General features: G+C 41.9%; 1 protein-coding gene across 1 annotated transcript in view; it reads left to right on the forward strand.

Moving 5' to 3' along the window:
- MKLN1 (muskelin 1) overlaps positions 1-16,986 on the forward strand; it is a 1,607,387-nt gene that overhangs the window by 996,012 nt on the left and 594,389 nt on the right. The window contains exon 11 of the mRNA XM_044087317.1: positions 14,311-14,440. Within this exon, the coding sequence (XP_043943252.1) occupies positions 14,311-14,440 (130 nt within the window). The remainder of the gene's footprint in view (positions 1-14,310; positions 14,441-16,986) is intronic.

The raw sequence follows: 16,986 nt of genomic DNA on the forward strand, positions 1-16,986 counted from the left end.
AATAATTGGCCAAATCAGTGGTGAATATAAAGGAGTTTCTAAGGTCAGACAGAATGGTTAGAGAATGGTCCAGAAACACTGCCATAGATTTCCAAAATTTTCCCATACATGAAAGCTCATTAATCCAAACCTCCCAGAAAAGAATCGTTATATTATAATGGTAGTGTTTCAAGTTTTCTGTAAGCAAAGGACCACACACTGCGGATGACAAAGTTCTTGTAAAAGGATAACATCATGGTAGCTGATATAAAATTGTTGCTGGCAAACCTGCTAGCACTACCAACAGAAAACAAGAGCAATCCATTTATTAAAAGAAATCAAAATCCAAAGGTTGCATCTAGTACTATAATAGTATTCTAGTTAACAAAAAAAAAAATACTGAAGAAGTCCAAACAGAAAATGACAAAGTTCTGGCAAGTCAGCATCATATGCTAATGCTCCAGGGCTCTGTAGTTCTCTCTTCTGTCTGAAAGCAGTTGAATCCTCTTGTGTGAGTACTTTTCACCAAGGCTTATCACACACTGTTAGAATGACATCATATTAGATTCCATTTGCTGTTAAAATTAACACCATTTTAAATGTCCAGGTAGGAAAGTCAGCTTGGAGCAGCTCAAAGCATCAGCTTTGGCATCTCCAACCATTTCAAATTTAAATTCCAATCCAAGGCAATATAAACTGCTGGTGTTTCATACAAAATTCCAATAATGTTTTCAGCAGAGGTAATGACAAAGCAAACAATAGCTCTGCAGCAAACTAGGCAAAGTATTAGTCATTCAGACTGCACAGAAAAATAACTTGGAAGTTAAACTGAAGATTGTTTTAGGCAGCCATCTACTGCCATCTTGAACTAGTCAGACTGATGTTCTCCTGTTGACCCAACACCTTGTTTACAGGGTTGCATGTCTATCATTGGGTCTTTTCCTCCATTGGTAGGCGAATTGGTTAATTTCTGTTCTTGGTAGCTCGCCTCCTTGGTGTGTCCTCTCTTCTCTGAGCTTGCTACCGCTTAATCTTTAATGAAGGTGCCTCCATCCCAGGCTAGGTCCTTCTTTTTGTTTCTTGTGGCCAGGTGCTGGCAGATGTGATGGAGCCCTTTTCCTTAGAACAAGGCACAGTATTTTAGTAGTATCATCTCTGAAAGTTGTGTTGAGGGCTGGGTAGACCAGTTGATGATATCACTGTTGCAGTATTCTTTACTAAATGGATTCCCTGCCAAGGGTAGCCCAACGTCCGGCCAATATAACAAAGCCTTAGGATTTTATAGACGACGTACATCACGCATATGCTTCCCACTTGAGGCATAGGGCATAAAGGTGATGTATGCATGTACATATCTCAGAACTTCTTTGCCACCAGTCCAAATGCCATCATTGATCATCGGTCTGATTTCTCTTGCTGTGCTGGTTACCACGCCATGCTTCAGATAAGTGCCCATTTTATCTTTTCTTCCTTTTTAGTTTTGTGAGTTTACATGTCATCCAGAAAGGGAAAATGTCAGTGTGGGAGGCAGATTCCCCATAAGGATCCTTATTAGCAGTGTCTCTTCTGTTTGGGTGTTTCTCACAACCATACAAATTTTTCCATCAGCCAAGCATTTGTCCCTAGGACCCTACGTAGTCATCTCTCTACCTTGTACATTTCCTTAGAAAATCAGAGTCATAAATTGTTACATGGTGTTATGGCAGAATCTTCACATCCCGAGGGTCATCCACTTAACAAGAAAAGGGCCAAAAGTGTCAGGACTGATTTGGCTGCTGTCCCACCGACCCTGGCTGGCTAGAGAAAGCCCAGAGGGTTGCCTGGTTGTTAAGTTGGATTCCTCTGCCACAACCATATCGGAGGTCGGCATGGATCTGACTTCTCATATGTCCTCAGAGACTCTGCAGAAGTCCACTCTGAATGTTTATGAGGGAGATTCTCACTATGTTAGTTGAGTCTAGACAAGGGTCTGAACCTCCTAGGGTGTTTAAGGCAGACGTTCAGCAAAAAAAAAAAAAAAAAAACACGCATATTTTCCGTGCTCCTAAAGATCCTCAGCATGAATGACAGGGTTTTACCCAGAGGTTATTTAAGGCACTGATGTCCTTCAAACCTCCCCAAAGAGTTTCTGTACGTGCTCCCCCTTGGTTCTCTACTCCACTCAAGAGGCCCTGAGAGCAGGACTCCTTTGAAGAGGAATTGGGTTCTGGAGAAGAGTCTTTGGCTTATTCTTCTGAGACACTTTCTTCCTTGGACTATGGCTCTGAGGAGGAGGACGCTATTAGCCCAGACTCCCTCTTTGAAGAACTCTGCTTTGAGGATACTATTTCACGTATGATGGAATTTTTTAAATGAGACTGTTTTCAGGTTTCTAACATTCAAAAGCAGTATTATGAGCTCCTTCAGATGGATTTTCCAGAGCTGTGATGTCCCTCCAGTCTTGGCTGCCATTTTAGCAGCTTCTGTGGTCCCAGAATGTAAATTTCCAGCCACTAAGAAACCTGACAGATTTTACAAGGTCCCTGATGAGTATAAGTTTTTTTCTACAAATGTCCTTTTGATGATCCTTCTGTATGCTGTTCTGAAAAATCCCTGTAAGCTTTTGCCTTCTACTAAACTACATCCCTCAGACAAGAACAGTAGAGCTGTGGAACAGCTGGGTAAGAAGATATATAGTGCTGCCACCTCTGCCTTTTGGGCTATCAGTTACCAGACCCATATGACCAGGTATGTTTTAGCCCTTCTTTCTCAGGCTTCCCAGTCTACCTCAGACCTTCCTGATTCTGAATGGAAGGCCTCAGCCCTTAACCCACCACTTTATTAAATGTAGTTGTGATATAGCTGATGCTTTCTCTAGAGCCCAAGAGGAATTATCTACCTAAATCTGCTTTTGTTTGCAGCCAACCTCTCCAGCCTCCCAAAGGTAAGAAGGGTTCTAAGTGGGTTCCTCCTACTAAGTCTACTCAGACTCCCACTTCTCAGAAACCACCTTTTTCAAGATAAGCCAGGTTCTGTCTTGACTGTTTACTTCCCCTTTTCCTGAGCCAGGTTCCTTTATCTCTTCATCTTTCCCTGTCCCTACAGATCACTTGAGACTGCTGGGTCTGTCCATCATCCATCAGGGATGCTTCATGGTATGGAAATCCCTTCATCTTTTTCTGGGCATCATTCGTCCTACTCAGGAATGGCTTCCTTTCTTTGCAGACCTACTTCGGGGCCTTTTAGCACAAGGCACCATTTAAGCTCTGCCCCCTTCTCAGGACGGGAAGGGGTTTTATTCTAGAATGTATCTGGTTCAAGGAAGGAAGGCACCTGGAGACCCACTCTGGACCTCTCTCAGCTCAACACCTTTCTGAAGATCCTTCCTTTTGGATGCTGTCCCTTCAGGCCTTGATGTTCTTGGTGTTTCACTGTTGCAGTCATCACATTTAGGTTATCTGCCTGCAGGTAGCCCTCAGTCGGCCTGAAAACCAGTCTTTGGATTTCTGCTTCGGATGCTGTTGCTTCTTCCATGACGTCAGATCGTCAGGAGTATAAAACATGCATCCAACGCCATTACATCAGTCTTTCTTGCCGTGCGGTGACTGAAGCAGAAGCAGTTTGCAAGTGCTGGTTGGCAGACTCCTGAAATTTTCGTGTTTGAGTTTCAAACCTGAAGTCTTCAAAGAGATAAGTACCCCGTTGGGGATCCTTTTTTCTTGCTCCAACCGGCATCAGAAAAAATTAACAATTGTCTTGCCTGTGGAAAGCAAATACCTCATAGAGATTTTCATTCTTACTGCGTCACCTGTTTAGGCCCAGACCATGACGTACCTCGCTGTCGGTTTTGTGCCTTGTTCAATGCCCAAACTATTCGTCGTCTGGCTATTTTTGTAGCTGAATGCTTTCGTTCTTGATCTCCATACTCCGAAATGGCTTTATTAAGCCATCCGACTAACGATCTTCTGAAAAAACATAAGGATAAAGACAGACCGCATAGGTCCAAAACTGCAGAAGATGCTTCCATTAAGCTGGTACTCAGTGAGGTGCTTTTGCAGCCCCTGATACTCACTACTACAGATTCGCAGGCCTCTACTAAGACCCAATCGGAGTCCAATATGCCGCAAGATGCTTCTTTGACTATGGAACCTGCTGATGTCTCTATCTTGGATGGGTCCGGAGCCGCTGTGCAGGCACCGGCTTCTGAGGGTGTATTCAGGCCTACCAACTTTCATATTAAACTGACGACTTCATTTCAAACTAGAAATACCGAATTCCTCAGGCCTAAACCTCGCACTATGCCTAGAAAACCGATGACCAAGCAGCATACTCAGGCCCATATACCTCAAAAACAAATGATTAGAATGGCTGAAGACCTTATTACTTTAATTAGGGGAAGCCAGCCTTCCCCCTCTAAGAGACCTAGAACAGATTTTCTTTCTGATTCTTCTGATCAGGAATCTGATATCTCTACTCCTTCTGACTACCAGGATTTACCCTTATCTACTTATGAGGATTCTAATGCAGAGGATTCCATTCCCTCTGCTTCCCCTCCAGAAGATCTTTCTTTTGGTGAAAGCTTGCATACCCTTAGAGAGCACTTCCGCTGGGAAAGCCAGGACTATTCTGAGTCCAAAAAGAGACTTGGGGAATTTTTACTCCTGCCTCAGCACAGGCCTTTAGCTATCCCTACTGTTCTGGAGATTGTAGATGATGTCTTCTTGGAATCCAGCCTTACCCCAGACACTTTGCCTCCAGCTCCCAGGAAACCTGACAGGTACTATAGAGTACTTGACTCTCACAAATTCCTCTTCAAGAATCCTACTGCGGTTCCAGAGACCATTTCCCAAGGACCAAAAGACATTAAGGCTACTTCTGCCAAAAATCCTACCCCTTTTGATAGGGACTCTAGAGCTTTAGACAGATTGGGTAAGAAGGTATACACTTCTGCTACTTTGGCCATTAGGACTTTAAATTGCCAGTTTCATATGTTAAAGAAGCAGCATATTATGGGACTACTTAAACAGAAAATGACGTTGATTCCTGACTGTGCTGAACACAAAGATTTGCAAGAGTTAATGCATTCTGCTGAACAAGTTGGTAAACGTACTTTGCAATGTGGTTTTGATGCTTTAGAAGCATCTTGCAGGGCTGCTGTCACTGGGTCTGTACTTAGAAGGCATGCTTGGCTTAAGGAACAAAATTTGCCAGATCACGTCAAAGCTAAATTACTGGATACACCCTTAAACCAAGACCGCCTTTTTGGCAACAAAGCAGAAGTCCTCCCCAAAAGGATGGAGAAAAAAGCTAAATCTATGCAAACTGTTAAAGATTTCTTACAAGTACAGCCTCCTAGATTCAGTAGGCATTGGCCTTCAAAGAACTGGTCTTTTCCAGTCCCTTCCAGGCTTTCTCAGTCCAAACCCAGGAGCAGCAGACTACCAAGACTTCCGTGTAGGGCTATGCACAGATCTAAGCAGTGGGGGGCTCCCACTTCCAAAGCAGGGAGTAGTAAGCCACCCCTATGGAAAAATGGCACAATGACTTATCATTAGCTCTTCCAAGCCCTGCTCAACTACTTGCTCCCTTAGGAGGAAAGCTCGCCCTGTATGCAAAAAACTGGGAACTCATTATCCAGGACAAATGGGTTTTAAGCAGTTTCCCTAGGATACAGATTCCACTTCCACTCACTACCCAACCCCAAGTGGATGGCCAGACCTCCCTCCAAATCAGTGGGCAGTGGCCCAAAAGCAAGTTCTCTCTCTCCTCGGTATCCGGGCTATTCAACCTGTCCCAGCAGAACAAAGGGGACAAGGTTTTTAGTCAAGACTGTTCCTGGTTCCCAAAAAGAAAACTCCTGGCGTCCTGTCCTGGACCTGTCTATTCTCAACACCTTACTGGTGGTTCCAAAATTCAAAATGCTAACTCTTCAACAGCTTCTTCCTATGCTAGCCAAGGATGCCTGGCTAGCAACCCTAGACTTGAAAGAAGCTTACCTGCACATCCCAATAAGGGAATCCTGCAGACAATACCTACATTTCAGGGTGGGTTCCATGCACTACAAGTTCTCTGCACTTCCCTTTGGCTTATCTACTGTGCCCAGGGTATTCACAAAGTGCCTAGCTCCAGCCATTGCATTTTGCAGGCAGAGAAATATTCAGATTTACCCATACTTGAATAATTGCCTGATTCAGGCAGGAAGTCAGGACTTGCTATTACAACACCTGGCATTTGTAGAGAGACTTCTAACCTCAGTGGGGGTACACCATCAACGAGAAGAAATCACACCTAGTACCCTGCCAACAGATTGTATTCCTGGGAGCAAGCTTGAACACAACTTCCCAGATGGCATTCCTCACTCCAGGGAAGCAAGTTTATTTGACAACCTACTTCAGCCTACTGACCACAAAAACCCAGCTATCTGCAAGGAAAATCCTGCGAGCCCTGGGATTCATGGCCTCTTGCATTCTGTTAATTCCATATGCAAGACTGCATATGAGGAAACTTCAATGGTATCTAAAAAGTCTATGGTGTCAACATTCTCAGGACCTGGAAACAATGATGCCTCTCTTTCCTTGTCTAAGGGCAGAGTTCCTTTGGTGGGCAGAGGACTGCTACCACAACAAGGAACTCCCTTTCACTCTACCCCCTGCCGCCCAAACCCTAACAGTAGATGCATCAGACTATGCATGGGGGACTCGCATGGCAGGGCAGTGCATTCAGGGCAAATGAAACCCAAATCAGATGCACCTGCATCTCAATCAAAAAGAAATGTTAGCTATACAGAACGCTCTGACAGCCTTCAAAGACCTTATTCTTCCAGGACAACTATTGATAAAGACAGACAACACCACAGTTATGTGGTACATAAGCAGGGGGGAACCCATTCCTACCCACTCTGTAGACTAGCCATGGCTCTGTGGAACACAGCCTTGAACTACCAAGTGAACCTGCAATCTCAGTTCCTGTCAGGCAAACTAAATTCACTGGCAGACGACTTAAGCAGAAATCTCATAGACCCACACGAATGGAAACTGGAACCCAAAATATTCAAACTGTTGAGGAACAAATAGGAGATCACTACCAATTGAACAAATTCTGCACCAGAACTCCCCACAGTCAAGCTTGGAAAGTGGATGCCCTGTCCTTTCCCTGGGAAAGCCTCTCAATTTATGCCTTTCCCCCTCTGCCTCTCCTCTCAAAGGTTCTTCTAAAGATCAAACAGGACAAGCCAGGGACAATACTGATCAACTCAGACTGGCCACACCAGCACTGGTATCCCCTTTTGCGCAGTCTGACAGTGCTACAACCATGGCACCTGTCTCAGACCACTTCCCTGCTGTCCCAGCAAGTGGGCCAGATTCTGCACCCTCAGCTTCAAACCCTGAACCTTGCAGCCTGGTTAATTCCCTGAGCTCACCCCTAGCAGCCCTCAGTAAGCAGGTGCTGGATGTCATTCTTGAGGCAAGGAGGCCTAGTACTAGAAAATCCTATTTGGTAAAGTGGAAAAGATACTGTTCCTGGAGCCAGGCTCAGGGGAGGGGGAAAACGGTGCCCAGCTTGCCCCATATTCTAGATTATTTAACAGAAATGCTTCACAAGGGCCTATCTTTCTCCAAATTAAGATTCATGCTTCTGCCATTTCAGCACATTATAATACTGAGCCACCCCTCTTTTCTCATCGCCTGCTAAAACAATTCCTTAGAGGGGCGAAAAATGTAAGGCCCACCAGGAGAGCTCCCACTCCAGCCTGGGACCTTAACTTTGTATTGGAAAAACTCACTCTTCCCTCCTTTGAACCAGCTGCTACAGCAGAGTTGAAATTCCTTTCTTGGAAAACAGCCTTACTTCTAGCCATCACTTCAGCAAGAAGAGTGTCTGAACTGCAGGCCCTCATGGCAGTGGAACCCTTCATTAACTTCCATGCGGACAGGGTTTCCCTCAGGACTAATCCATCCTTTATGCCCAAGGTGGTGTCTAGTGTGGCTCTAAACCAGTCCATTCATTTGCCTACTTTTTTCTCTAATCCTCAAAGTAAGGGGAAAAGGATACTGCATTCCCTGCACGTGCACAGACAGCTTATATTCTATTTGGACAGAACTAAGCCTCTCAGAAAATCTGACCAGCTGCTAGTTAGTTTTCATACAGGGGCAGAGGGGAAGGTCATTTCAAAGCAAACCATTTCCAAATGGATAGCCAATTGCATCCATTTCTGCTACAAGCACCATGGAAAACCTACCCCACAGCGAATAAGATCACATTCCACCAGGGCTGCCTCTACCTCTACAGCATTTCTCAGAGGAGCCCCTACCAGGGACATCCTGGAAGTTGCTACCTGGAGCTCTGTACATACTTTCACTAAGCATTACCACCTGCCTATCTTTTCTAAATCCAGAGCTGGATTTGCCACAGCAGTCTTACAGGGCCTTATTGCTAGCCCCAATGCTCTTTAACTGCCTCCACCCTTCCTTAGCTTTGGGAATCAACCCAAATGTGATGACTGCAACAGTGAAACATGAAGAACATAGTACAGTTGTGTACACTTACCATAAATGTAGATGTTCAAGTGTATTCACTGTTGCAGTCCTGGTTACCCTCCCTCCAGCCCCCTGACTTCCCTTGGCTCTACCTGTCCTTCTTATTTGGAATATATTATATCATGTGTATTTGCTTTTTGCTGGGGGTGTTCCATACCATATAATTGCTTCCTATTGTGGGGCACCAGACATCTGGGGCAAAAAAGAAAACTGATGTAATGGTGTCGGCTGCATGTTTTATACCCCTGACGTCATGGGAGAAGCGACAGAATCCGATGCAGAAATCCGAAGACTCTGGTATTCAGGCCGGCTGAAGGCTACCTGCAGGCAGATAACCCAAATGTGATGACTGCAACAGTGAATACACTTGAGCATCTACATTTATTGTAAGTGTACACAACTGTACTTTTCTTCTTTCACAGTGTTTCCTGTTCTCCCTGGATCTCAAGGATGCATATCTTCCCATCCCAATTCATCCCCTTTTCAGAAGGTCTTTGCATTTCTCGCTTTCTTTAATTTTCAGTTGTCTGCTTTGGCCTTTCTACTGCCCTAAGAGTTTTTACCAAATGCCTTGCTCCTGTGATTGTTTCTGCAGGATGAGAGTGGTTCAAATCTTTCCTTATCTGGATGACCTACCTTCAGACTTCCTACCCTGAGACCTGGCTTCAACACCTCCAGTATACTGTTTGTCTCTTGCAGAGCCTGGGGTTTAATGTAAACTTCCAGAAATTAGTCCTGGTTCCTTCTCAGGATCCTGTGTTTCTCTGTTGCAAGCTCCAGACCATCCTAATGCTGGCTTCCCTGCCTCCTCCCAAGGCTTTTTCTCTGCTCACCTTTTTTCAGTCCCTTCTTCCTTGGGTTTTAGTTACAGCCAAGGAGCTTCTAAGGGTACTAGCATTCATGGTTTTCATCATTCCAGTGCTACCTCTAGCCAGGCTTCTTGTGAGAAAACAAGTAGTTCCTAAAGTCAGTATGGTTCCAGCACTGTCATCCTGCAGATTTTCAAGTCCCTCTTCTTCTGTGCCTCAAGTTCAAGCTTCACTGGTGGATTCATCAGCTGTATGTCAAGTCGGGACTTCCTTTTCAGCCCCCAGTCCCCTCTCGGGAGCTTTTCTTGAATGCCTCAGACACAGGGTAATGGAGCCTCTTTCAGTCCTTTCAAGATCCATGGTCTCTGGCTCCCTCATTAGAAGTAGACCACATCAGTATCAAGGAGATGAGAGCGCTCTCCTTTTCCCCCTTCAGACCTTTCATTCCCTTTTCATTCAGTGCCTCTCAAAATCTTTGTTGGCAACACTACAGTGATGTTTTACATCAACAAGCAAGGGAGTGGGGGACATGGTCTTACCTCCCAGGCAGACTGGCTGTTCAAGTTTGGGATCTAGCTGTCGAGTATCAAGTGACTCTTCAGGCTGTATACATTCCTTCAGAGCAAAATATAGTGTCAGACTTGAGCAGGTCCAAAACACAGGCTCACAAATTAATGCTTCACACAGATGTGTTTGTGGATATTGTCCATCAGTGGGTTACTCCTCAGCTAGATCTTCTTGTTTCTCCTCTGAACAGACCACTTCCCCTTTTTTGCACTAGAGTCCCACGTCCCCTGGCTTGGAAGGTGGATGCCCTATCTTTTTCCTGGAAGGGAATGTTTCTCTAGATCTTTTCTTCCCTTTCTCTGACTCCGATGGTCCTGCTCAAGAGCAGGACCCCCCAAAAATCTTGTTGGTGACTCCGTTTTGGCTCAGACAACATTGGTTCCCTCTTCTTCTGCACCTAGCCAAGGGCAGTACACCACAAGTTACCTCACAGAGTGGACCTACTCACACAGTATAAGGGGTCTCTCATCCATCCTTACTTGTCCACTGTTCATCTGACACTGTGGGTGATAGAGTTTTGTTCCCTTTTAAGCATTTTTTTTCTGAGGATGTGCTTAGGGTTCTGCAGGAGGCTAGGAAACCCACCAGGAAATCCTATACGTCTAAATGGAAAAGATTTTCTGTTTGGTACCTTGCTCATAACCAGGATCCACTTTCTGTGGAGAATCTCTGTGGTTCTCTTATTTGTTTGAATTGCTCTACGCTGAGTTAGCATATTTTTTCTGTTAAAGCTCACCTCTCAGCTATTTTTGCTTGTCTGCTGTTAACTCCTCCTCTGGCCTCTAGATTTGAAGTCAAGTAATTACTTAAAGGCGTCCTTCATATCAGGCCTCCTAAGAAGCCTATTCCACTTTCCTGGGACCTTAATCTTGTTCTTGAAAAATTGACTTGGTCTCCTTTTGAGCTTGCAGCTTCAGCTTCCTTGTAACATTGTGCATGGAAGACTATTCTTTTAGCCGTTCTAAGAGAGTATTTACACTCCTGGCTGTTTCTCCTTGTATAGTTTTTCATATGGCAAGGTGTGTCTCTGTACTAAAGCTTCTTTTATGCTCAAGGTGGTTAATTAATTGTTTTTTAATCAGTCTATTCATTTGCTCTCCTTATTTTCATCTCCGCAGTCTGCTAGTGAGAATGTTCTTCAAACCTTGGATTTGTGTAGGCAATATACATATAATTGAGATAAGACTAAGGCCATTCACAAGTCTGAGCAGCTTTTTATTTCCTTTCTTCCCAGATTTCTGGTTCTGGTGTGGTCATTTCAGTCCCTTCCACCCTGATTTTTTTTTTTTGGCATGGATTCTATGTAGCCATAGGGACTGATCAAGGATTCTTCTCTTCATAAATCTTTAAGACTGTATCTGCTATACCTAAGGTCAAGAACCTTCCATATTGGGTTAGCGATCGCTATGCTGGCGGACAAAGGATGAGCTTTATCATGTAGTTTTTGTTAACTAGATTATCCAGCTGAGTTGAGATCCAGTTCCATCAGGAAAATGGGTCGAAAAGCTTCACACAGCTGATAGTTTACAGTATGTAGTACAAATGAGCACACTGAAGATCCATGTAAATGACAGAACTAGTGTAAGCAGAGGTAATCTAGTAAAACACTGCATAAGCAGAATGAGGATACATCATATACAGAAAAGATGAATTAAAATAAGTGCCACAGTAATGGTAGTGAAGGACAGTAAACTGAGACTAGCTTAGTCTGTGAGTATGTGTGTGTGGCAGTCTGGTAGAATAACAAGGATGAACTTTAGTCCTGAATATAACAGTTGAACTGATTGGTAATAACAACATAGGTGTAACTTCTTAGAACAACTGATATGATAAGAATGTATAGTATTACAGGTCTTGCCTGGACGCTATTGACAAGGATAAATGATAAGGCAAGACTGTAGGTGTGAGCTACATTGATGCCTGCTAACAAAAAAGGGACTGAAATATTATGCTGGTCCACTCCATTGACAGAAACACTGGAGCACAGAGGTGAGAGTACACTCAATTCTGCCCAGAAAAGGAGAAATCGTAACCTTCATAGCAGATTGCACAGGCAAAAGAGAAAACTATTGACTCAAATAAATGACAAGATGTTAATGTTTCTGTTAAAGGTATCTGTCACAGTTGCAAGAATCTAAGCTACATTTTTGCACACGCTAATGGTGTCTGCCTTAGCCCATGGGGAGGAATTGAGATTCATTCTTCCTTCTAGGCATAAGTAGATATTAAGTTACTGCAATAGCATCAACTTAATTCCTGCTGAAGAGTTCCTTTTTGTCCAGAATCTTGAATGTGTAGCTGAATCTGCGTTGGTTCATTAAAAGGTATCACACCACTTCTGTGCTCCAGCAGAGCTTCACAAGGTGGTTAATGTTTCCCATATAGTAAGCCAATAAATGAAGTGAAGTTGGTCATAAGTCAGATTAGACTTTCTTAATGAGAAAGAGTTATTGTGCAGGTGCTACCTCCAGTGCCATCTTTAACAAGGGATTAGTATAGACTATAGTAGTTTGTGTAGACTGTATAAAAGTTGCAGTTAGAAGAGCAAGAGGATGTAATTCAAAGATAATAAGGAATGATTTATGACCAATACAAGGAAATCTTAGTTCACAGAGAAGGTTATAAATGCTTTCCCTAAAGAGACTTGTGTCTTAAAGTGGAAGTAAAATTTAAAGAGCTTTAGAGCCTATATAAAGCAGTTTTGTTCAGTGGTACGAAAGGGGTGTTCATCTTCTTGGAATTGCACTTTTTATCTGGAAGGAAAATGAGCAAACTGGATTGTCCAAGGATTTTTTTGCACTGTCAGATTTAATGCTTCTTTAAGCAGTAAGACAGAAAATAGTGAAGGTCAGCCTAGAAATTAAGCTTTAATAATGCAATTGTTTCTGTAATTACTATGTGGCTTGAACCTTTTTAGTGCCTTCATAAGCAGTAGTGTAGAGAGACTCTGATAAGGTGTATCACTTCATGGATGAGATGATTTTCAGTAGAATGCAGTTCAAAGAAGTATTATGTTGCATTCTTTAGATTTGGAACCTGAAGAAGGCATGCATAGTCGAGGGAGAGGTTCTGCTGGACATTAAGCCATGTAACATTCTTGCTGTATCTTAAAAATCTAAATATATGCAGTGCATAAAAATAGGTGAGTCAGCAGGCTTTTGAGCTCTGTAAGGAATAGAGGTAAAAAGGTGCACTCCCCACAACAGACAGTAATTCTGTCTGGAGCATCAATTTTGAAAGAAGCTGGAGAACCTAAAGAAGAACCACAAAATTGGTACAAAGACAGCATTGCCAGCTACATGAATGGCAACAGTTTTATAGTTTCTAGAAGTCAGAATTGAGATCTGTTAGTACCTTAAATGGACAAATAAGGAAAAAGGAGCATCTTCAAAGAATGGGAAAAGCTGAAATAACTACAGTGCTTGAGAAGATTCTAAAGAGGGAAGGATATGGAATGTAGGATAACAAAGGAGAGGTGTTCCTTAACAGAGTAGACTGTGGAATGCTGCATAGATGCTTCCAAATGCTCTTTGTCCAGCGGCAGTAACACCAGTATCAAATGCTAGAGGTCTTGAGTTCAAGTCCCAAATGCTAATATTTTCCTTTCATATTTCCATGATTCTAATAGTGTCTAACCAGAAGGCTTTCTCTGCAGTGTGTGTGTGTGTGTGTGTGTGTGTGTGTGTGTGTGTGTGTGTGTGTGTGTGTGTGTGAGATCCAAAGGGTAAAATGATTACACAGACAAATAATTCAGTAAAAACTGCAAAAAAATACCAAGCTAGACTTTTCACTATGTTATACTTTAAACCACCTGTAATGGAGGCTCGTGAGATATATGCAAATGACCCCTTAAGGGCATCAATTATATCGGCTACATGGCTTCTGAATGTCCATAACGTTTTACTTTTTAAGTTTTTATGGTGACATTCAGGCCAATAAAGCCAAAAGTATTGCACAGTGAAAATTCTAGCTTGGCTGGGTTTTTCTTGTACATATATTTTGACCTTCATCTAGGGAATTTCTAGCTGAAAGTAAAAAAGGACATTTAAGGGAATACTCAGTACCTATCTGACCAGATGTTCTTTTATGTCTGTTGATGGTGACACCAGCATAGAATGCTAAAGGTCTTGGGCTTGAGCCCCGAATGAGAGCTAATATTTTCTTTTCATATTTCCACGATCCCAAGTCAATAGTTAAAGTAGAGACAGTGGAGTTAAGGAAACCACAATCTTCTTGGATTCTGCAAGATAATCTGAAAGGCTTAATATTTGCATATATTTAATCACTCTTAAATAACTAGTCTATGGTTGTAAGTAAACTTTTTGGAAGGAAATGCATTGTAAAAAAATTTTCTTGCAGTATTAGTTGCTACTTTTTACTGAATTTGTTTCATCAGAGCTAATTTAAACTTTGTGTTTTTCTTGTACTCTTCACCTTAGAAAAACCGCTGCCTGTATGTATTTGGGGGACAGCGATCTAAGACTTACTTAAATGATTTCTTCAGTTATGATGTGGATAGAGACCATGTTGAAATTATATCAGATGGCACGAAGAAAGACTCTGGAATGGGTAAGGAAGTTCTTTTTCATTAATGCTTCTGTTGTGGTACATTTTGTTGCATTGATTGATGGTGCATTTTTAATATGTTGACTAGGTAGATGCATTGGAGATGCAGGTACCTCCCACTTACCACATTAAATGTGATAATATGCTGCACAACATTCTGCTGTAATCACATCATCACAAAAGAGCAAAACTGTATATTCAGTGTTTGGGCTACAATATATCAACCCAAATGCAAATAGGCCTGGAAATAAGTCATGAGACAAATTTATAAAAAAAATGTCAATGCATATAATTATAGACGGAATAAGTCAGGGGATACTTTAAAGAGTAACAACATCACAGCATTTTGGAATCTGTTAAAAATACGGGTCTATGACACGGCATCGAAAAGGCCTTTCATTGAATGACTTTATAATCAAAAATTGCATTAATAGAAGTCACTTTTGTGAGATCGCGGTATAGTGAAGATCAGAAAATTTGCCCTTTCCTCACTGTAGTGTGATCTCGGAGTTGGTATATATATATATATATATATATATATATATTTAGCAGGGGGTGTCAGTTTTCAATTATTGAGCCATTTGATGAAAGGCCTTTTCAGTGCTGTGTCATAGACCCAAAAATAGAGCTAGATGTGCTACAGAATAAAAGCAGTGAGTAAATGAGACCAAAAATTGCCAGAGTGCATGGCAGTTATACAAATGCTAAATTTAAAATAAAAATTAAAGAATGTAGGAAAAGTCATTGCCAGTAGATGAATGCAGAGTTGAAGGCCTCAAAAGTTGCAGGAGTGTACAGGTAGTAATAAGAAAGAGAATGGTTCACAGGAATATGGTAGAAAATACGGAATTTGAAGAACTGTGAGTCAAATAAGGGAAGCCAAGGTGCAGTGGTGTGCTGAATAACAAAAATGAGTTTATGGAAATTAGAAGGTATATGTAAAAAGAAGACCAAATAAAAACTCATGTAAAGCAAATGATGTTCCAGAGAAAGAGAACATTTACTACTTTTTTAGAGCATTTGAATGAGTGAAGCGGTATCTGTGGCTTAGCAGTTTGCATTTTCACTGTGATCAAAACCTAAGATTAACTGCATTACTGTAGCCAAAATTTCCTTAATGTTGTTGCTGTTGGATACCTTCTTTACCCCCAGCAAGTCGTACCATTGATCATTTAACATTGATTATGTACCTGCCCTTTGCTTTCATACGCAACCTATTTCACCCCCCCCCCCCAAATATATCTCTTCTCTGTGTTATACATCTGATGTTTGACTGTTGAAAGTGAATGAAATAATGGCCTAAGTAATGCAGTTCACCCAGCAGCTGACAGACGTGTGTGTGTGTGTGTGTGTGTGTGTGTGTGTGTGTGTGTGTATATATATATATATATATATTATGTGTGTGTGTGTGTATGTAAATATGTATATATATATATGTGTATATATATGTGTGTATATATATATATATATATATATATATATATATATATATATATATATATATATATATATATATGTATATATATAGCCCTTACTTGTCTAGCCATATTGATGATCATTAACCGTGATCATGTAATTACCATTTGCTTTTCTACACAACCTACTTTCTTACTCCTGGAATATGACCACTTTCTCACCGTTTGCCCACGAACTGGTTTAATTTTGATGAAAGTGAAAGATGTAATGGCCATAGTAATTTTTCTTTCTTTTTTTTTTTTGTCAGACAAGTTCACTTGCCTTCCTAGACACATGCAGTATCACCAGTCATTTAGCATTGATCTTGTACTCGTCTTTTTCTTGGACATGCTGTCTACTTACCCCAAATCCCATTCATGAAATTTTTGCCGCTCAGATGTGAAACGCATGTTAAATGAATGATATTATGGCCATGGCAGTTTATTTCAACTTGCTGCTGTCCTACACATGCACTTGTTGGCCTGCCAAGCCAAATTGATAATCATTTAGCTGTGATCAGGTTAACCCCCACCCCTCCATGTCAGCTTTTTGATTTTGATCAACATGAGACTAATGGTCCCAGTGTAATGTTTCATCTTGCTGATGTCATACCCATAACCCATTTCCCCAACGTGATCACTGTAAAAAAATTCCATCACTAGTTGCTGTTGCAGTATATACCGTAACCATCACTACCCACAGATATGTCTGGTACATGGAAGAGGGAAATGTCCTTAAACATCAGAAAATATGCTGCCATCTTTAATCTTAGTAAGATGAGTATAGGTCACTGTGTAAGCACCAACTTCAGTTGCTGTGATTGGCAGATGTCGAGCTTACCTCTTAACAGTAACATGCCATGTGTTGGCAACCTGTGGCATGTTACCATGTAAGAAGAGAAGAAGGGGTAGTGAGAAAGCATATCTCAATTCTAGATGATGTGTTCATTTATTTTTTAAACGTCTGTGATGAAGTAGTTAGCTGCAAAGTACCCTGAAAGTGGGATTTTTTGTTTAATTTAAAACTCGTGTTTTTTCATAATTTTTGAATATCTGCTTCTTTCGGCTTTTCCAGGTTAGGGGTCGCTACAGTGG

This window comes from Protopterus annectens, chromosome 11.part0 (assembly GCF_019279795.1).
Source record: "Protopterus annectens isolate FY-2018-M chromosome 11.part0, PAN1.0, whole genome shotgun sequence".
Taxonomy (NCBI): domain Eukaryota; kingdom Metazoa; phylum Chordata; order Ceratodontiformes; family Protopteridae; genus Protopterus; species Protopterus annectens.